Here is a 21808-nt window from a genome sequence, read left to right on the forward strand (position 1 = left end):
AGGTTTATAAAATCATGAGGAGCATGGATAGGGTAAATAGACAAAGTCTTTTTCCTGGGGTGGGGGAGTCCAAAATGCTAGGGTATAGTTTTAAACAAGAGGAGAAAGATTAAAAAAGGACCTAGGGGGCAACATTTTAATGCAGAGGGTAGTGCGTGTATGGAATGACCTGCCAAAGGAAGTGGTGGAGGCTGGTAAAACTATAACATTTAAAAAGCGTCTGGATGGGTGAGTGTAAATAAGAAGGGTTTGGAGGGATATGGGCCAAATGCTGGCAAATGGGACTCAATATTTATTTAGGATATCTGGTCAGCATTTACCATTTGACAGAAGGGTCTGTTTCCATGCTGTATATCTCTATGACTGTAGGACTCTATGGGCATATCAAGTGTATTGGCAATGCTAAATTTCCCCCGTGTCCAGGGATGTGTAGGTTAGATGCTTTAGCCATGGAGAGTGAAGATTTACATGGATAGGGTATGGGTGTGGGTCTAGTGGGATGCTCTTCGGATGGTCAGCGTGGACATGGTGGGTAGAATAACCTGCTTTTGCACTGTAGGGATTCAATGATTCTCTGAGATCAGCCATGATCAAATGGTGGAATGACACTAACCCACCTCCTTTACCTTTTTGCCTATTTTTCTGGAACATTGCATATCCTTGAATATTGAGCTCCCAATCCTGGTCACCCTGCAACCACAACTTTGTAACAGTGTGAAGTCATATTCATTTGCTTACACTTGAGCCATCAATGCATCTTGTCATTTTAATTTTCCTATACTACCCACTCTCAAATTTCCTCCCTTTGCCTTCCATTGAATCTCAACGAAAGCTTGTGGAACAGTATCTCCTCTTTCACTTGGCACTTGATAACCTTCTAAACTCCTCATTGCATTTAACTATTTTCGATCATAACCGAAAGGTGGTTAAATTTTTTTGGTTCTTTTTGTAGGATCATATGCTTCTATCTCTTTTCATATTCCTTCATGTGGAATTCGATTGGCTGCCATCCATCCATTCACACCTCATCTGTATATATCTTTTATTTCTTTCTTGTCCTATTACCACTCCCTTGAACTTTAAACTTTTCTATTATTAATCTCTGAAGCTCTCCTCCTTCCTATACCCACTACATTGCTCAAAACCTCTTACATTACTATCTTTCCTCAGTTCCCATGAAGGGTCCTCAACCTAAAATGTAAGGATCTTTCTTGTTATAGATGCTAATTATATTCTTACCTGCTAAGAATTTTCAGTATTTTTTGTTTTGTTTAGGATTTCGTTCATCTACAATCTTCTGACTTTGTTTGAATTCCGTCTTCATTTACTTTAGGTACTGACTTCCCACAAGGCAAAAGAACCTACAGGAAGTCCAGGTCAGAGAGTTTGTACCTAAAACAGCGATTGGAAGAGATGAAGACTTTTTTAAAACACCTGGACTTCAGACAACCAGTATGTTTGTTAAAACACACTCAGGAGTTGTCACTGAGTTTATTCAGGGTTATCAATATCAATCCATTACCTTGATCCAAGACACAGCATAGAGTGATATATCCCTTAGTTCATTACCAACAGTCTCATAATAGTGGGCACCACAGAAAGAGAATCTATACTCCAGTGTTTTACACTGACAGAGGTGTACCTACCAGTAGTGCAACCAAGAATATACAATGATTTGGAGATGCCGGTGTTGGACTGGGGTGTACAAAATTAAAAATCACACACCAGGTTATAGTCCAACAGGTTTAATTGGAAGCACACTAGCTTTCGGAGCGACACTTCTTCATCAAGTGGTAGTGGAGGGCTCAATCCTAACGCACAGAATTTATAGCAAAAATTTACAGTGTGATGTAACTGAAATTATACATTGAAAAATAGATTGTCTGTTAAGCCTTTCATCTGTTAGAATACAGTGATAGTTTCACTTCTTTTATGTGTAAATCACAAAACATTTTTTTAAAAAGTTGCATTCTTGGGTTAGCTGTTAACAATGGTGATAGCTAGACAATATGTTGAAGATGTTGGCCCCCTGTGTTCTCTGTCTATGCCATGATGTTTAGATTGATTCTAATCTAAAAAGTGAGATAACGGAGCTTTACATAAATTTATGCAGTTTTTGAGCTCAGAGTTCTACATGAGGGACCTGAGGGACCTTGGGTTCATGTCACATTACAGGTGACCACCATTGCACTATACACACACACTGGCACTCCTATACATACATACACACGGACACACATACACACAGACACACACACACACACACCCTTACAGACACACACACTCACAGATGCACCCCCTCACAGACTTTAGACACTCTGCACTCACTACACACACACACATACACTTTCTCACACTCACAACCCCCAACCCAGACAGACACACACACACAGACAGACAAAGACCCACATGCACACATATATTTTGTGGGGTGAATTTGTACTTTCAGGGTTACATTGTACTTTGCTCAAAAACTGCATGCATTCATGTAGAACTCTGAGCTCAAAAACTGCATAAATTTATGTAAAGCTCCGTTATCTCACTTTTTAGATTAGAATCAATCTAAACATCATGGCATAGACAGAGAACACAGGGGGCCAACACCTTCAACATATTGTCTAGCTATCACCATTGTTAACAGCTAACCCAAGAATGCAACTTTTTTAAAAAAAGGTTTTGTGATTTACACATGAAAGAAGTGTATTCTAACAGATTAAAGGCTTAACAGACAATCTATTTTTCAATGTATAATTTCAGTTACATCACACTGTAAATTTTTGCTATAAATTCTGTGTGTTAGGATTGAGCCCTCCACTACCAGCTGATGAAGAAGCGTCGCTCCGAAAGCTAGTGTGCTTCCAATTAAACCTATTGGACTATAACCTGGTGTTGTGTGATTTTTAACTAAGAATATACAATGACTGACTTGTACCCACCAGTAAGCTTTAATCTTTAATTATACAATCTTAACTTTAGGTAAATGAAGCCAGGCAAGTGGGGAAGCATTTTTCAGACAGTGATCATAACTCCATTAAATTCTAGATTAAGATGGAAAAAGATAAGGATGGGATTGAAATCAAAGTTCTAAAATGGGGAATGGCCGATTTTCATAAGATCAGGAATTACTTTCCATAAGTGAACTGAGAGCAGATTCCTTTAAGTAAATCTATGTCAGACCAGCAAATCCAATGTGCCCTGGAAATCAAGGAATATGCAGGATTGAATAGAGAGAAAAAGTGTGTCTTATGGCAGAGACCAAGGCCTCAAAACAGCAGAAGCCCTGGAGGAATACAGAATGTGCAAGGGAAACTGTAAAAGGAAATTAGGAGAGCTCTAAAAGGGCCTGAAAGAATATTGGCAAGTATAATAAAGAAAGATTCTAAGTTGTTATTCTAGAACATTAGTGGAAAAGCATAACTAGGAAAGGGTTAAGGCTTATTAAGGACTACAGTGATAATTTGTACAGGGAAAATGAAGACATAGTTAGAGCTCTAAATAACACTGTCGGTGTTCACTGGTGAGAAGAATGATGTGGATATAGAAATCAGAGAGTAGGACTGTGATAAATTTAAAGAAATTACCATAGACATAAAAGAGATTCTGAGTGGTCTAGCAGGCTTAAAAGTAGATGAATCTCCAGGGATGGATGAACTGTTTCCAAGGTTGTTGAATCAGGCAAGAATTCGGGAAACAATTTTCAATTTGTCTTGGCTATAGGAGATGTACCAGAGAGCTGGAGAACAGTCAATGTGGTACCATTATTCAAGATGGGAGCAAGGAATGAACCAGGAAACTACAGGCCAATCTGTCTACAATCAGGTTCAAATCTGTTTGAGGCAATTCTGAGGAGAGAATTAATTTGCTCCTGGCATGGCAGGTATTAATCAAGAATAATCAGCATACTTTTGTAAGGAAGGATATGTCTAACCAACTTGATTGGATTTTTCAAAAAGGTAGCCAGGTGTGTAAATGAGGACAATGCATTGACAGTAGTCAACTTGGACTTCAGCAAGGCTTTTGATAAAGGTCCTGCCTGGGAGATTGATAGCAAAGTTAAGAGCCCAAGCGATCAAAAGAAATTTGGCTAATTGGATCCACAATTGGCTGCATGTCAGGAGCAGAGGGTGAAGATTGGCAGGTGTTTTTGTGAATGGAAGTCTGTGCCTAGTGTGGTTCCGCAGGAATTAGTGATGGTGCCAATAAATTATTTGGACTTGAATGTAGAAGAATTGGTCAGTAAATTTGTGGATGATACAAAGATTGGTGCTATAGTAAATAGTGAGGCTGGCCTTAGATTACAGAAGGATATAGACAGGCTGGTCAGATTGATTGATCAGTATCAAATGGAATTCAATCCAGATAAGTGTGAGGTGATGCACTTGGGCAGGACAAATAAGGCAAAGGAATACATGTGTGACGGTACTGTCACTTTAACAAGGTTATTTTGTCTTTGGGTTTTTTAAAGAGAGGTTGTAAAGGCAGAGGTGCTGAAATGTCTGGACAGACTCGAGTTTAATAATGGCAGGGGAGTGACCAGTTCTCCCAGTTTAGGTTTTTTCTAGTTTGGTTTAGTTGCAGTAGTGAGAAGCTGCTAGTGTAGCTGTAGCAGAAGTTGCTGCAGTGAAAAAAAAAGGTTTCATGCTTCAGCAGATCATCCCTGGCTGACTTTTTTCTCTGAAAAGAACCTGTGTTTGAATTTACCTTTTGCCAAGGGGTGAATTTATGGAATGTTGCAGGAATTGGAACAGTTCCTTAGTTAAGTTGCTGTTTCGAGTCGGTTGAGTTTTACAATAGTTAGGTTGTTCTAAATTCTGTTTTCTCCTGTTCGTGTTTCCACTGCAGTGTTTAAAAAAATTCTGTTTTGCTTAAAGCCAAGTGGTTTTGAACAGCTGCATCACACCTGGAATATCCACTTCACAACTGACTTTAAAATAAGAAAATGTTAGGGTCTGGACGACCTTCTTAAAATAATTTGAGGAGGTCTGGCCTGGTCCATAACACAGGATCCTGAGAAACACCAAGGATCAGAGGGACTTTGTTGTGCATGTCCACTGATCCCTTAAGCTAGAAGGACAAGTAGATAAAGTACTTTAGAAGGCATATTCATTACTTGCCTTTTGTTATCCAAAGAGTGTGATGCTGGAAAAGCACACCCAGTCAGGCAGCATCCGAGGAGCAGGAGAGTCTACGTTTCAAACATAAGTTCTTCATCAGGAAGATGAAGAGCTTATGCTCAAAACATCAGCTCTCCTGCTCCTCGGATGCTGCCTGACCAGCTGTGCTTTTCCAGCATCACACTCTTCAACTCTGATCTCCAGCATCTGCAGTGCTCACTTTCTCCTAGTTTTATTAACCAGGGCATAGAATTTAAGAGCCAGGAAGTTTATGCTGGAAATGTATAAGGCGTTGGTTAGACCACAGCTGGATTATTATTTGCACTTCTGGAATCCACATTAAAGGAGGGATGCGATAACACTGGAGACCGTGCAAAGGTGATTTACCAGGACGTTGCCTGGGCTGGAGACTTTTAGTTACAAAGAGAGATTGGATATACTGGGGTTATTTTCGTTGGAGTGGAGGAGACTGCGGAAGCATATGGTTGAGCTGTATAAAATTATAAGGGGCATAGACAGGGTATACAGGAAGGAACTTTTCCCCTTGGTGGAGGGATCCATGACCAGTGGCCATAGATGTAAAATAAGGGGCAGGAGAATGAGAGGGGATGTGAGGAATTTGTTTTCACCCAGAGGGTGATGGGAATCTTGAGCTCACTGCCTATAGGAGTGGTAGAGGCAGAAACCATCATAACATTTAAGAAGGACTGAGATATACATTTGCGATGCATAGGCATGCAAGGTTATGGGCCAAGAGCTGGAAAATGAGATGAGAATACTTAGATTGTTGCTTTTGATTAGTGCAAACTCAATGGGACTTTTCCATGCACTAAACCTCTATGATTCTTGTGACAGACTTATCTCCAGTTCTGTACCTCAGTGTAACATAATGAAAGACCAGTATGCACTAACCCAGTGTTATATAGGACCAGACTTGTACTCACCAGTATACAATTACCCAGTGTTAATACAGTGATAGATTTGTCAGCTCCAGTACTTTGCTCCAGAATTACACAGATAAAGAGCTTCTAGTTCTGTCACGTCACATTACGTCAGTATTCACACTGGAAAAAGACAATGTTCTCGAGGAGAATATTGAGATACAAGCTATTAGACTAAACAGAGTTGAGATTCATAAGGAGGTGGTGTTAGCAATTCTGGAAAGTGTGAAAACAGATAAGTTCCCTATGGAGGAGATTGCAGAACCTTTGGTTTTGATCTTTATGTCATCATTGTCTACAAATATAGTGCCAGAAGACTAGAGGATAGCAAATGTTGTCCCCTTGTTCAAGAAGGGGAGTAGAGACGACCCTGGTAATTATAGACCAGTGAGCCTTACTTCGGTTGTGGGTAAAGTATTGGAAAACATTATAAGAGATAGGATTTATAATTATCTAGAAAGGAATAATTTGATTAGGGATAGTTAACATGGTTTTGTGAGAGATAGCTCATGCCTCACAAACCTTATTGAGTTCTTTGAGAAGGTGACCAAATAGGTGGATGAGGGTAAAGTGGTTGGTGTAGTGTATAGGGATTTCAGTAAAGCGCTTGTTAAGGTACCTCACAGTAGGCTATGCAGAAAATATGGAGGCCTGGGATTGAGAGTGATTTAGCAGTTTGGATCAGAAATTGGCTTGCTGAAAGAAGACAGAGGCTGGTGGTTGATGGGAAATGTTCATCCTGGAGTTCACCTACTAGTGGTGTACTGCAAGGATCTGTTTCGGGGCCACTGCTGTTTGTCATTTTTATAAATGAGCTGAATGAGGGCGTAGAAGGATGAGTTAGTAAATTTGCGGATGAAACTAAGGTCAGCGGAGTTGTGGACAGTGCCGAAGGATGTTGCAGGTTACAGAGGAACATAGATAAGCTGCAGAGCTGGGTTGAGAGGTGGCAAATGGAGTTTAATGCTGATAAGTGTGAGGTGATTCATTTTGGAAGGAGTACAGGAATACAGAGTACTGGACTAACAGTAAGATTCTTGGTAGTGTGGATGAGCAGAGAGATCTCAGTGTCCATGTACATAGATCCCTGAAAGTTACCACCCAGGTTGACAGGGTTGTTAAGAAGGCTTACAGTGTGTTAGCTTTTATTAGTAGAGGGATTGAGTTTCGGAACTATGAGGTCATGTTGAAGCTGTACAAAACTGTACACCACCTGCTGTACTTGGAATATTGTGTACAGTTCTGGTCACCGCTTTAACGGAAGGATGTGGAAGCATTGGAAAGGGTGCAGAAGAGATTTACCAAGATGGTGCCTGGAATGGAGAAAAGGCTGAGGGATTTGAGGCACTTTTCATTAGAGAGAAGAAGCTTGAGAGGTGACTTAATAGAGACATACAAGTTGATCAGAGGATTAGATAGGGTGGACAGTGAGAGCGTTTTTCCTCGAATAGTGATGGCTGGCACAATGGGACATAGCTTTAAATTGAGGGGTGAGATTTAGGACAGATGTCAGAGGTAGTTTCATTACTCAGAGAGTAGTAAGGGAGTAGAACACCCTGCCTGCAACAGCAGTAGACTCCCCAACTTTAAGGACATTTAAATGGTCATTGGACAAACATATGGATGATAATGGAATAGTGTAGGTTAGAAGGGTTTCAGATTGATTTCACAGGTCAGCGCAACATCGAGAGCTGAAGGGCCTGTACTGTGCTGTGATGTTCTATGTTCTATAGAATCATAGAATCCCCACAATGTGGAAGCATGCCCTTTGGCCCATCGAGTCCATACTGACCCTCCAAAAAAGCATCCAACCCAGACCCACCCCTCCCTACTCTATCTCTATAACCCTGCATTTCAACCCTAACGTATACATTCCTGGACACTATGGTCAATTTAGCATGGCCAATCGACCTAGCCTGCACATCTTTGAACTATGGGAAAAACCCACACAGACACAGGGAGAATGTACAAACCTCAAACTCCAGATAGACAGTTGCCTGCAGGTGGAATCAAATGCTGGCGCTGTGAGGCAGCAGTGCTAACCACTGTGTCACATTACCGCCACTGTAGCCGATGTAAAAATTGAATCTTTTTATTTTACTTTATTTTTAACTGTAGACTGAATACAACAAAGGACTGAGGAGAGAATTGCGGTACTTTTAAAAAGCAAGTTACTGAAAACATTGTGGTTCGTGTTTACGCAGTTACTTTACAAGGTGGAGAAGGTGGAAGGGGCGATGACATGGCATTTGTGGGCGTATACAAAGTGAAATTCAGCCCGCAACAAGTAACTGATTGGTTTATGCAATTGAGACCATTTGTGGATTTTAAATGCCATCAACCTAACAATAATAATAATAGGTTCATGGGTAGCTGAACAACTTGTGGGTGTCAATGATAGTGGTAAGTGCTTGGAGCTCTGGAAGGAAGATGGTGTGAGTGTCTCTGTCTCTAGTAACATGCCTGGCCGGAAAGAAAACCCGTTGCTTTCTCCCACGAGTTGTAGTGAGCTGTTGCTCTTCATCAATAAGTCAGATACTTAATAATTTGTGAATCAATCACTCTGTGCATCCTGGGAAGTGAAAGAACCTGAAGGAAAAGCTTGGAATACTAAAGGACTTAGGAATCAAAAGGAACCCCTCCACTGAATCCTGAGGACTGGTGTCATTGAACTGTTTGCCTAATTTTGTTTCATATCTATTCCTAACACTTTGTTTTTGTACCTGTGTCTATCTGTATATATGTGTAAAAAAGTTTTAGGGGGGATCCAAGATGGCGGCGACCCAGCAAGTCTGAGTCTATAGTGCTCCTCCCAAGACTTGGGTAAAGTGGGTCACCCACCCCCACCACACTCACCAAATCATTTATAATAGCTGTTTAATTTAATTAGTTGCTTAGTATTAAATTTAAACAATCTAATATTTAGTAAAAATGACCAAAGGGAAGGGAGCCCGCAGCTCTCAGCAAGCAGGAACCCCTCCCCCACCCTCTCCAGCTGCAGCTGAGGCGTCCACAGCTGCCTCGGGGGACTTACCTACAGTGACAAGCCTTGTGGAAATGATCTCCAAACTGGATGCAAAGATCGACGCTTTTATCGAAGAATCCCGAAATCGATGGGACTCACTCTCGGCTGCGCTGCAGAAGCACGACCGAGACATCCAGGAAATCGAGCGCCGAGTTGGAGGGGCGGAGTTAAAGGCCGCGACCTCTCGAACAGTGAGTCCGGACCTTAGAGAATTACATTAACGACCTCGATAATCGAGGTCGTCGAAAAAATATTCGTTTGCTGGGCCTTCCCGAACGGGAAGAGGAAGGCCAGCTTACAGCGTTTCTCGAACAGTGGCTGCCACAGCTTTTAAATTTGGAAGCTGGATCAGGCCAGGTAAGGGTGGAATGGGCCTACCGGGTGGCAAAACGCAGGCCCGGCTCAAACCAGGGTCCACGCCTGGTCCTGTTCCGGCTATAGGGAGAGGCAGATACTCCTAGAAGCTTCTAGAAATCTTGGAAAAAACACCCAAGCTATGATCTATAAAGGATCCAAGATCATGTTATTCCAGGACTTTTCCCCAGCTCTGGTCCGAAAGAGGAAGGCATTCGATGAGGCGAAGAAGCGTTTAAGGGACTTAAATATTCAGTACTCTTTACGCTACCCAGCGACGCTACGCTTTAACCATGAAGGATCCGTGTATAACTTCGGATCACCAGAAAAGGCTAAGGAATTCTTGGACTCTCTAAGATAAACTTTAAGAGATAATGGATGTTGGTTTGCCTTTCCCCCCGCTTGGTTTACATCCCCCCCCTTTTTTTCTTTTTTTTTACCTTACTGTTTAATATTATCATGGGGGGTGGGGAGAGGGATTTGATTTTCTCCCCCCCCCCCCCCCCCCCCCCCCTCCTGGGGTTGTTTTCTTTTATTATTTTATGATATATGTATGTATGTATGTGTATATATATATATATATATATATAAGCTGGGGGCTTTGGTTAATGTTTGTGGGGGGAGGTGGTTACCTTATTCTATTTTATCTCTGTCTTTAGGAGCGGGGTTGTTTCTCCCTTGTTATTTTATATTATTATATTTAATTTTTATTTGTTGAGGTTGTAATTTTATAGTTATATGTTTATATATGGTATTAACATTACCAAATATATCCAGGTGTTGGTATGGGTGGGGGTAGGGTGCTCACTGTTAACTCTAGCTTTGTATTATATCTGAATTCTCCTCATTTTATTGAGGAGCGCCTGGGTCAAGGGTGGGGCATTGGTTGGGGGAGGATATGATGGACTTTTGGAAAGGAAGTGACACCCCCTGGGAACAAGGGGAAAAATCTCCACTTAAATACGTTTATATTTTTCTTATTATTTAGAAATAGTTTTTTATTATACTGTTGTGAGTGTATTAGAGAGCCTTTATTTTTGTGAATTTTATATGCTCTATGCTCGGGATGTTTTGGATAGGGTTTCCCCTCCCGAGGGGTCTCGGATTTGCCCGGATGATTATGGTTGATCAGTCGGTTAAGTGGTGCACCTGGAATGTCAAGGGGAGTAATTCGCCAGTCAAAAGGAAGAAAATATTATCAAATCTTAAGAAAGAAAGAGTTGATATAGCTCTCCTACAGGAGACACATCAGTCGGATAAAGAACACTTGAAATTACGACAGGGTGGATTTGATCAGGCCTTTTTTTCTTCTTTTAGCTCAAAAAGCAGGGGAGTTGCTATTCTTGTTCGGAAGAATTTCCCTTTCAAAATCCTAAATCAGATAAAAGATGAGTCTGGACGATATATTTTGATTAAAGCCCTTATAAATGCAGAGGAATATGGGATTTTAAATTTGTACTGCCCCCCGGCACACCCCTTTAAATTTATAACGGAAGCCTTTTCAAAATTGATGGCTTTTGGTGCCCATCATACAATTATAGGGGGAGACTTTAATTGTATTATGGATCCGGAAATAGATAGGATTCCCAAAAGTACTGCAGGAATATCTCCCAGATCTAGACAACTGGTGGATCTGAACAAAGAATTAGGATTAGTAGATGTATGGAGATGTCTTCATCCACAGGGCAGAGATTTTTCTTTCTACTCCAATCCACATAAATGTCATACCAGAATTGATATGTTTTTTGCCCCCTCGACTTTTTTAAATTCCATATCATCCTGTAAAATTGGTAGTATATCAATTTCCGACCACGCTGCTGTATATATGGAAACTAAGGCGAGGAACAATGGGACATCCCCTCGGCATTGGCATATGGATCCCTTCCTAATGAAAGATAGTAAATTTGTAAAGTACTTCTCTCAAGAATTTAAAACTTTTTTAGAAATTAATTCGGGTACGGCTTGCAACCCATCAATGATGTGGGAGACCATCAAACCTTACACGCGAGGTTTGATCATCTCCTACTCAGCGACCCAGAAAAAATTGAAGGGAGAACAACAGCGTCTGCTTGAAGCTCGCTTAAAAGCAGCTGAAACAGCATACACTGATAGACCTATTATTAAATTGCAAAGGATTACGGCTCTTAGGACAGCTCTAAATACTATGCTTACTCAAACGGCTAAGAGGGAAATATTATTTGCAAAACAAAGGTTATATGAATATGGCGACAAACTGGGTAGATACTTAGCATTTCTTGCAAAGAAAACAAAGGCCCCTCAGACTATTACGTCTATCAAGGAAAGTACTTCCTTGACTCATGATTGACTCAGTATTTTGACTCATGATCATAAAAACATTCATGCGATCTTTAGAGAATTTTATTCTGAGTTATATAAATCGCAGGATTGTGAAGATAGGACTAGGAGGATGCAGTCATTTTTTAAAAATTTGACCTTTCCGGGCCTAACTCAGGAACAGGTATCGGTCCTAAATGCTCCTCTAACAGTCCAAGAAATACTTGATGCAATTAGGCAACTTCAGAGCGGTAAGGCACTGGGCCCAGATGGTTTTCAAGCTGAATTCTATAAAGAATTTACAGAAATATTGGCTGGTCCACTTATGGACATGTATAACTATGCATATAGTCAGGGCTGTCTCCCGCCTTCGCTGAAAGAGGCAAATATCTCTCTTATCCTTAAAAAAGGAAAGGATCCAGAAGATTGTACGTCATACAGACCAATATCCTTGCTAAATGTAGATTTTAAAATCCTTTCTAAAACGTTAGCATTGAGACTAGAAAGGGTACTGCCACATATTATAAAGGAGGATCAGATGGGGTTTATTAAGGGCCGTAGATCATCCAATAATATTAGAAGGGTTTTGAATATGATTCAAGCCTGTCATCAGGGAAAGATACCAGGAGTAGTAGTTTCATTAGACGCGGAAAAGGCATTTGATAGGGTTGAATGGTCATATTTGTTTTACACATTGGAAAGGTTTGGCGTTGGACAGGTGTTTACCAAATGGGTTCGGATAGCTACAGTGTGGGTAGGGGCTGCCGTCAGGGATGTCCTCTCTCACCATTGTTATTTACGCTAATAATTGAACCACTAGCAGAAGCTATACGAGTTGATCCTAATATAGTGGCCCCAAGGATTGGTACAGGTAAACATAAAATTACCCTTTATGCAGATGATGTTCTTCTATTCCTCAGTAACCCTCTGATGTCCATACCTCGCCTAATCGAAGTTATTAATACATTTAGCGCATTCTCAGGCTATAAAATTAATTTTTCAAAATCGGAGGCTATGCCAATGGGTGGCCTTGCTCTGATACCCCACTTAGTGGACGGATCCCTTTTTCCCTTTCGTTGGTCCCTGGAGGGCTTCTTATATTTAGGCATTTTTATTACCCCAGTATTTGGTCAGTTGTATAAGGCTAATTTTGTGCATTTACTGGAAAGGATAAGGCAGGACCTCCAGCGATGGGGAGACCTTCCAATTTCCTGGTTGGGTAAAATAGCACTAATTAAAATGAATGTCCTGCCCGTCTCCTATATCGTATGAGAATGCTTCCGGTGATGCTACCGAGGATGGCTCTACGTAAATTATATGGCTGGCTGGGTTCCTTTATCTGGAATCATAGACGGCCCCTCATTAAGCTGAAGAAGCTACAGCTTCCACAGGCAAGGGGAGGATTGGACTTCCCAGATTTTAGGAAATATCAGTTAAGTTCCCTATTAAGTTACATAGCTGATTGGGTCTTGTCTGATCCACAATCAATCTGGTTGGACATCGAGGCCTCTCAAGTAAATACCCACTTATTAACCTTTTATTTTCAGACAAGAGGAAAATCATTACAGATCACTGTAAAAACCCTATAATACTAAACACAATTAAGGCTTGGAATATAATGCGGCAAAATGAGGGTAATTCACATAAAACATCCCCCTATGCGCCGATAGTGGGAGCATGAGGATTCCAACCGGGGTTTACAGATGCCACTTTTAAACTCTGGAGATCCAGGGGTATCTCATGTCTAGGGGACCTATTTAAAGATGGGGTCCTGATGTCTTTTGAACAGCTGCGTCAGAAATTCGGATTACCTAATAGAGACCTCTTTCGATACTTCCAAATTTGAGACTATATACAGAAGAAGACTATGTTATTAGATAGTCTTTATAAATCAGATAGAGAATGTAGTGTCCTACGACCAGTGGGGGTATCTTCCGTCAGTACTATTTATCATTTACTATATGATGAAGTATCGGGAGATATTAATAATTTGCTTAAAACATGGGATCAGGGTTTGGGACTATAAATCTCTATAGAAACATGGAATGATATTTGGGAAAATACTAGAAGAATTACTATCTGTAACAAAACCCAGGCTATCCAGCTGAAGATACTTCATAGGGCCCATATAGCACCGGTTCGATTGGCAAAATTTAAGGCAGGAGCATCTCCAATGTGTCCCAAATGTAAAATAGAGGTGGGCACTCTTGTACTTTGCCTCTGGACCTGTCATAAGATCCGTAGATATTGGACTAAAGTAGCAAGTACCCTGACAGAAATTTTAGGAACGGAAATTAAAGTGGACTCTGTATCTCTCCTTTTGGGCTTTTCGAACTTTCCCTCCCTGGACATGTACGGGAAGAGACTATTTTCTATTCTCTCTTTCTGTGCAAGGAAAAATATTTTGGTGAACTGGGTGGCTGAGGGCCCTCCTGGACTTTCAAATTGGCACAGATTAATTATGGAATGTATTCCCCTTGACTTCCTTACAAATATGGTGCACCGAAAGACCGAATTATTTTATAAAATATGGCAGCCCTTCTTGAATTACATAAATACAGATATTTCGGCTATCCTAACAAGGGCTTTTATTTAATTGAGATTACAAACCTGGCTGGTCCGGGGCCCCTTGGGAGAGGAATCCTGCATGAATACGGGTTTTATTACATTTGATGTTAACACATTCCGAGCATGTAAGAGACTTAAATATACACTCTGGTTAGTTTTTAGGTTAGATTAGTAGACAGTTGAGTTTTGTTTTTTTTTCTTTTTTGGTATTTTTTTCTTTTGTTAAATTTTGGCTATTGTATATTTGATTTAATTGTATATCAATGTTTGTATTTGAGAGTTTTGTTTATTTTTGTAAACTTGTAAAAATGTTAAATTTCTAATAAAAATATCTATAAAAAAAAGTTTTAGAAGGGTGTAAGCATTATAATATATGTTGACAATTCATAGTTGTTTCCCTGTGGTCAGAATCTGTTTATTTGTAAGAAATTTGTAGTTCTTGTTATGTACCGAGCCCTGGTCATGTTTTCTGTTTGCCTGGGTCTATCAGACAGGAAAATTGGGGACTTTGATTTTTTTTAACTTATGTGATGATTCCAGGAATAAGAGGCCTTGCTGTCCATTGCAGTGAGTTATAACAGCTGTAACACCATCAGTGGTGCCAGTGTCTCTATAATTACCCAATCTCCTGGAACTGCCCATACATCCAGCTGTGGCCTGACTTTAATGCAACCCTTAACTCAAACCGTCTATATTCATGAGCTGTGGCCAGAGTGTAATTCAATATTTGCCATTTTCCTGATCTGTTCATTACTGATGAATATAGAGTCTTTCAATGTTTTTAACTTTTGAAAAATGATGAAGTGCAGTATCTGAGCATTTCAGTTTTCTTGCAAGAGTCACAGTCCAGCCCCCAGCCAACCACTATTAAACCTGAATTGCATCGACTCTAATAGTAAGACTCAGAACCTAGAAACATCAGGATCAGGAGGACAGGAGGTCTTACTTATATCAATAGCCTGATGCCAACAGCAAGTTGTAAATATTGTAGTAAACATCAGCAAAATCCGACAGCTGTCTGCAACTAACTGCGACGAAACTGTGTCTTGAGATAACTGGGTGTTTTCTACACACAGGACATTGATCAGTTGGAAGTGATTGCAACTGGGCGCCCCTTCAGCTCAATGTCAGTAGAATTTTTCCCTCTGGAGGAGAATCACCCGACAACACAAGATAAAGAGAACATGTAAGCATCACTGTACATCCTGGAAGTTTCACACTGTATACTGAATTGTTGTGTTCAATGAAACGATTTGTGATCTGATTATATCATTTGAATAAATAAACAGCTAGTTTCTTTTACAATTTGGTATTCAGTAATCTGAGACATTGCTCATAAGCAAAATAAAAGATATTTTTTCAACTCACTTCTATGTCACTTGCATCACCATCATTCATTATTTCTGGCACATTCTAAGTACCTCAACTTCAGCAGTTTTCTCTTTTGGCTGTTTGTGTCTGTTAGTTGCAATACATTCAATGTAAGCCACTCTGCAAATTTTTCCCGCTACTCCTTCTCTTCTACACCAGCTTGCTCTTTATTTTTTCTCTCTCCCTCTCTCTCTCTCTCTCACACTCTCTCCCTCCCTCCTTATATTTATGTGACTGATAACTGGATTTCAGTTCGGTAGCTTCTTCATTTGCGTGTCTTATTTTCAGTTAATTTTCTTTCTGAAGTTTCTTCCTTGATGGTAGTCAGATTGATCAGTGGGAAATCAAGTCATTGAGTCAGAATGGATGGTTCATTTTCAGGTTCATTTTCAACTTTATCTAGCAGAGTGCTGCTGGGATCACTGCTTGGAATTCAAATATTTGTTTGTTAATCATTTAGATGAAAAAAAAAGAATATTATTGTAGTGCAGACTGCAAAATGCTGCAGTACAGAGGGATCTATGTGTTCCTGTATGTAAATCACAAAAAGCAAGTAATTAGAATGACAAATTAAAGATGGGCCTTCATTCCCAGGATTTGACACATAAGATGGTCTTGCCACAACTGTACAGCACATTGGTGAGGCTGAAACTGGAGGTAGAGTTTATAAGAAGAGCTTACCTGCCATCCCACCAGCCACAAAATGAAGATAATTTGGGATGTTGGTGATCAGAAATCCAGTTGTCTCGCGAAAAGATGGAATTTAATTTGGATCAGTACAATATATTACATTTAGTTAAAATGAACACAGGCAGGACTTATGCAGTTAATGGTCGGGCCCTGGATAGTACTGTATAGACAAACAGAGAGACTTGAGGTTCAGGTGCATATGTTCTTTGAAAGTTGCATCACAGGTAGACAGGATGGTTAAGAAGACATTCAGCACGCTTGTCCTTATTGCTCAGACCATTGAGTATAAGAGTTGGGACACCATGTTGAAGTTGTACCAAACATTGGTAAGGCCACTTTTGGAATATTGTGGACAGTTTTGGTCATCCTGGTATAAGAAAGATATTATTAAACTGGAGATGGTGCAGAATGTTGCTGGGATTGGAGGGTTTGAGTTATAAGGATAGGCTGGGACCTTTCTCACAGGAGCGTAGGAGGTTGAGGGGTGACTTTATAGAGGCTTATAAAATAATGAGGGGCATAGATAAGGTGAATATCAAAGGTATTTTCGCTAGGATGGGTAAGGTCAAAACTAGGGGGCATATTTTTAAGGTGAGAGGAGAAAGATTTAAAAGGAACCTAAGGGGTAACTTATTCATAAAGAGGGTGATTCATATGTGGAATGCAGGTGCAATTACAAAATTTTAAAGACATATAGACAGATATGTAAGTAGGAAAGATTTAGAGAGATGTCAGCCAAATGCAGGCAAATGGGATTAGTTTAGTTTTGGAAACCTGAACAAGTTGGCCTGAGGGTTCTGTTTCCTTGCTGTATGACTCAATGACTATTATTACACTAGGGGCAGACACAATTGTTCAGGACAACATTTCCTCCCAGGCCAGGGTGGAAGCCTTGTCCTAGAGAGCTGCCAATCAATCCGACAGGCTGGCAACTCTGTAGTCCCAGCAACACTGGGAGAAAGTAGTGACCACCGCAGGTATTTTAAAAAATGTTTCCTCGTGGAGCCTTCCAGATGCCCCCACCCCACATTTGAGTTAAGTCTGGTTTTTTTGGGAGGGCCTAGCTGGAAGATGGCAGTGAGAAAAGAAAGGAGGGGTGAGCATTAGAAACCAGAGGTAGAGGGTTAGATGGGAGTACAAACTTTTTGTGGACATGGTACCATCAATGGGCACAAGGATACTCTCAATGCCAGTAGTTTCCTTCGGCATTGGCAATCTGCACAGTCAAGACTACCAGCTTGGTCACTTTTTCTGTAGACCATAACATTGTAGCAGAAGTGAATTGAGACCCTTAAGTGGTTGTTAATTGGCAAATATGTGTAAGAGTGGGAAGGCATGCTATCTTATTGACCCCCAAAAGACAGGACAGTTTGGGAATGGGCAGGAAGGCACCAGGCTGTCCATTAGCTTTATCTTACAAGCGCCTCTCCTCCCACTTTCAAATATGCTGAAAAGTTAATTAAAATTTGACTCTTGGGTATAGTTCTTGTCTCTTCATTTAATAAAAGATACATTTGCATTGGCAGCAGTTCAGAGAAGGTTCACCCGACAGATCCTCAAATGGAGGGGTTGTCTTACAGGGACAGTTTAGGTCTATACCGGTTAAGGTTTAAGAGCAAGAGGTGATCTTATTGAAACAGTTAATATTCTGAGAAGGCTCGACAGGGTAAATGCTGAAAGGACATTTTGCCTCTTCTGGATGTCTAGAATTGAGGGACACAGTTTCAGCCTGCCACTTAAGATGGAGGTAAAGAGGAATTTCTTTTTTCAGAGAGCTGTTAGTCTTTGGAACTTTCTATGCCACAGAACAACGGAGGCTGGTCACTGAATATATTGAAGGATGAAATAGACAGCTTTTTGAACTACAAGGAATTCAGGGATTATGGGGGTAAAGATGTGGGGCTGGCAGGAAAGTGGAGTTATGTCTAAATCAGAACAACCATAAATTTATTGAATGGATGTACTGTTAGGCTGAAAGTGCCTAACAGATTCTTTAAGGTATGATCAAAATTAATACAAAAGGGCATGTGCATTTTGATAGAAAGAAAATTTATTAGCTTAATCTACTTTAGATATATGTAAGTTGATGAGTAAGTCTATTAGCTTAAACTACTTTGACGTATTCAACAAGCGAATCTAATTGCCTTCTGCCCATCAGGGACTCTTGGTTGACTGTTGGCATTCAGAGCTCTGTCTCAGTTTCCATGGCACCCCAGACCTCAAACCCCAGTCCATTGGAGAAAATCCCGGTCTCAAGAACCCCAGTCCAATGGGCAAGGTCTTACGAGTGGGATACAGCTTCTTATAGTCTTACTATTCTGGTTATGTGCTCTATCACCATTCTGTAATACTTTCAGAACCCCAGTCCAATGGGTAAGGTCTTACGAGTGGGATACAGCTTCTTATAGTCTTACTATTCTGGTTATGTGCTCTATCACCATTCTGTAATACTTTCAGTACTTTTCCTGATTTTCTTTTGTGTAGGAAACATTTCCAGGTAGCTCTGTGTTAACTACGTATGAAAATGGTTTCAACAGATGATCAAGGTTATGCAGTTACTTCCCAGCCAAAACAGGCTGTTTTTAACACCAGACTTGTTTTTCAAGCACCTGTCCGTTTTACTTCAATTGCTTTTTGTCATGTTCAATTAGTCCTTAATGTTTAACCATTACTGGTCTGGTGTGAAGATCTCATTTTAAGGCTAACACTACAATAGTAAAGCAGGCTGTACAGAGGCTGAATGGTCTACCTCAGCTCCAATTTCCTGTGTTAATAGATTAGGATGTTAATCAGGGAGCAACTTTAAGTGAATGATCACTGGGAAGTTGGAGTGAATGGCCAGTGGGGCTTATGATGAGTGGCTAGTGGGAAATTGAGGTGAGAGACCAGCTGGTGGCTGACATTGAGATGAGTGACCAGCCATTGAGATTTGAGGTGAGCAGTGGCAATTGAGATGAGTAGGCAGTTACTGATTGAGGTAAGGAAACAGTCAATGATGATATGGTGTGTTAATCATTGTGTTATGTCACATTCTCAGTTTTCTTTGTTTTCTCAGTGACCTGTTGGAGGATTATCCTGATGTAATTGAGAAACCAATCATTGGTCCATCCATTATGTTCGCTGGGCACCCGGCTCGCTGGCTGAATGACTCCAGCTCTCATAAGGTGCAGCAGTTACACTCAATGCGCTTTTAATAGACAAGGATCCAATCTTGTGTTGCAGTTTAGTCATCACTTATTTTGCTTCTTGCACCAGAATTCTATGTGGTATAAGTATACCAGAATTCTGTATGGAGAGAGCTCCAGGATTTTGACACAGCAGCAGCAATATAGATATGGCTATTAAGCATGAATAAGAATGCTTTTCCTCCATCTCAAGGGTTAGAGATCATTTGGAGAGCTTTATCAATGTATTATGTGAGATCAGCTAAGTCAGCAATGACTTAGGATTCAGCCTGAAATGTGTAGGAAGTCATTGTTAAATTATCTGTGTTTCTTGCTACAGATTGGTATCTCATGGACAATACAGGGCAGTGTTGTATTCAGCTGTAATACCTGTTCTTAGTAGACCAACCTGTCTACCCAGCCTTTCCTGAAGAAGGGCTCATGCCCGAAACGTCGATTCTCCTGCTCCTTGGATGCTGCCTGCACTTTTCCAGCAACATATTTTCAGCCCAGCCTGTAGACATTCTGGGCTTCCCTGTGATACAATACGAATTTGTTAAGGTATTGGTACCATAAAGAACCTGGAATTTGTTGATGGCTACCCACTTTCAGGAAGAGGAAGTTGTGAAAAAAATAAAGAGATTACAGGAAGGAAGAGATAGTTTGCTCTAGTTATTGGTAATTGTGAAAACTAAATTTGTACCAAACAACTTTTATATGCTGATATCGCTTCTTGCTGTGCTGTCATTTTCTCAATTTCCTAGGATGAGGTTGCTATGGTTGTCCGGCTCACTTTTGAAGCAATGGCAGGGGACAGGGTCATCTCCTGCCTACCAGTGACAAATGATGGAACTACAGTTATCCAGTACAAATGGAAACGTCTTCCCGAGCGAGAACACTGTATAATAAAACCAAATGATTCTTGGATGCAACGATTCTATTTCAACACTAATTCAGGTATACATCACTAGTATGGGTAGTCTACAGGTCTCTTTATATTAAGATAAAGTAAGTTATAGTAACATAGTAAGATAAAGTAGAACAGGGCATACGTCAAGAAATAGGAAGACATGGTGTTGTAGTTATAATGTCACTGGAGTAGGAATCCGAAGACTCATGCCCAGAGAGTATAGCCTCAAATCCCATCATGACAGCTGGTGGAATTTTAAATTCAGTTAATAAAAGTATGGAATTCTAAGCTTGTGGAACCACAGTTGACAGTCATAATCCTGGTTCATTAATATTCTTTAGGACACCCTTACCTAGTTTGTGATTCCAGATCTACTTAATTACCTAACTCTGAAATACAACAACACGACGGTTGGAGGAAGAGCGCCTCATCTTCTGCCTAGGAACCCTCCAACCACTAGGGATGAACTCGGATTTCACCAGTTTCCTCATTTCCCCTCCCCCCACCTTGTCTCAGTCAAATCCATCGAACTCAGCACCGCCTTCCTAACCTGCAATCTTCTTCCTGACCTCTCCGCCCCCACCCCAGTCTGACCTATCACCCTCACCTTGACCTCTTTCCACCTATCACATTTCCGACGCCCCTCCCCCAAGTCCCTCCTCCCTACCTTTTATCTTAGCCTGCTGGACAAACTTTCCTCATTCCTGAAGAAGGGCTTATGCCCGAAACATCGATTCTCCTGTTCCCTGGATGCTGCCTGACCTGCTGCGCTTCTCCAGCAACACATTTTCAGCTCTGATCTCCAGCATCTGCAGACCTCACTTTCTCCTCCTAACTCTGAAATAGTCCAGTAAACTACTTGGGTCAAGAACGATTGGTGATGACACTATACTTGGAAAAAACACCCATATGCCATCAACAAATAAAACAGGGTGGGGGAGAGGGCCGGCAAGAAAGGTACTGCAATAATTATGGGTGATTTTAATATTCACATCATTTGAACACATCAAAGTGGCAGTGATAGCCTGGAGGATGAGCTCAGACATATTTGGGCAATTGCTAGAACTATATATTTTGGAACCTACCAGGAACCAGGCTATTTTGGATCTGATAATGTGTAATGAGACAAGAATAATTAAAGATATTCTAGGCATAAGTGATCATAATGTAATTGAATTTCACATTCAGTTTGAGAGTGAAAATGTGCATCCATTCCTAGTATCTTAAACTTAACAGAAGGATAACAAAAGGATGTGAACACAGAGTCAACTAAATGGACTGAGAAAATAGGTTAAAATGGCAGTTGAGAAATTTTATGATTCTCATCATAAATATGTTCCATTGAAGAGAATGACATCAGTAGGGTACATAGTCTT

The 21808-nt window shown here is 40.6% G+C and overlaps 1 protein-coding gene across 2 annotated transcripts in view; it reads left to right on the forward strand.

Annotated features, from left to right (window-relative positions):
- LOC122562349 (MYCBP-associated protein) overlaps positions 1-21808 on the forward strand; it is a 98717-nt gene that overhangs the window by 27724 nt on the left and 49185 nt on the right. For both annotated transcript variants that reach the window (XM_088000819.1, XM_043715225.2), the window contains exons 8-11: positions 1334-1452; positions 15374-15483; positions 19414-19522; positions 20287-20479. In XM_088000819.1, the coding sequence (XP_087856945.1) occupies positions 1334-1452; positions 15374-15483; positions 19414-19522; positions 20287-20479 (531 nt within the window). The remainder of the gene's footprint in view (positions 1-1333; positions 1453-15373; positions 15484-19413; positions 19523-20286; positions 20480-21808) is intronic.

The sequence above is a fragment of the Chiloscyllium plagiosum genome, unplaced genomic scaffold (assembly GCF_037043375.1).
Source record: "Chiloscyllium plagiosum isolate Xiang-an unplaced genomic scaffold, Cpla_swu_hap1 HiC_scaffold_25, whole genome shotgun sequence".
Classification (NCBI taxonomy): domain Eukaryota; kingdom Metazoa; phylum Chordata; class Chondrichthyes; order Orectolobiformes; family Hemiscylliidae; genus Chiloscyllium; species Chiloscyllium plagiosum.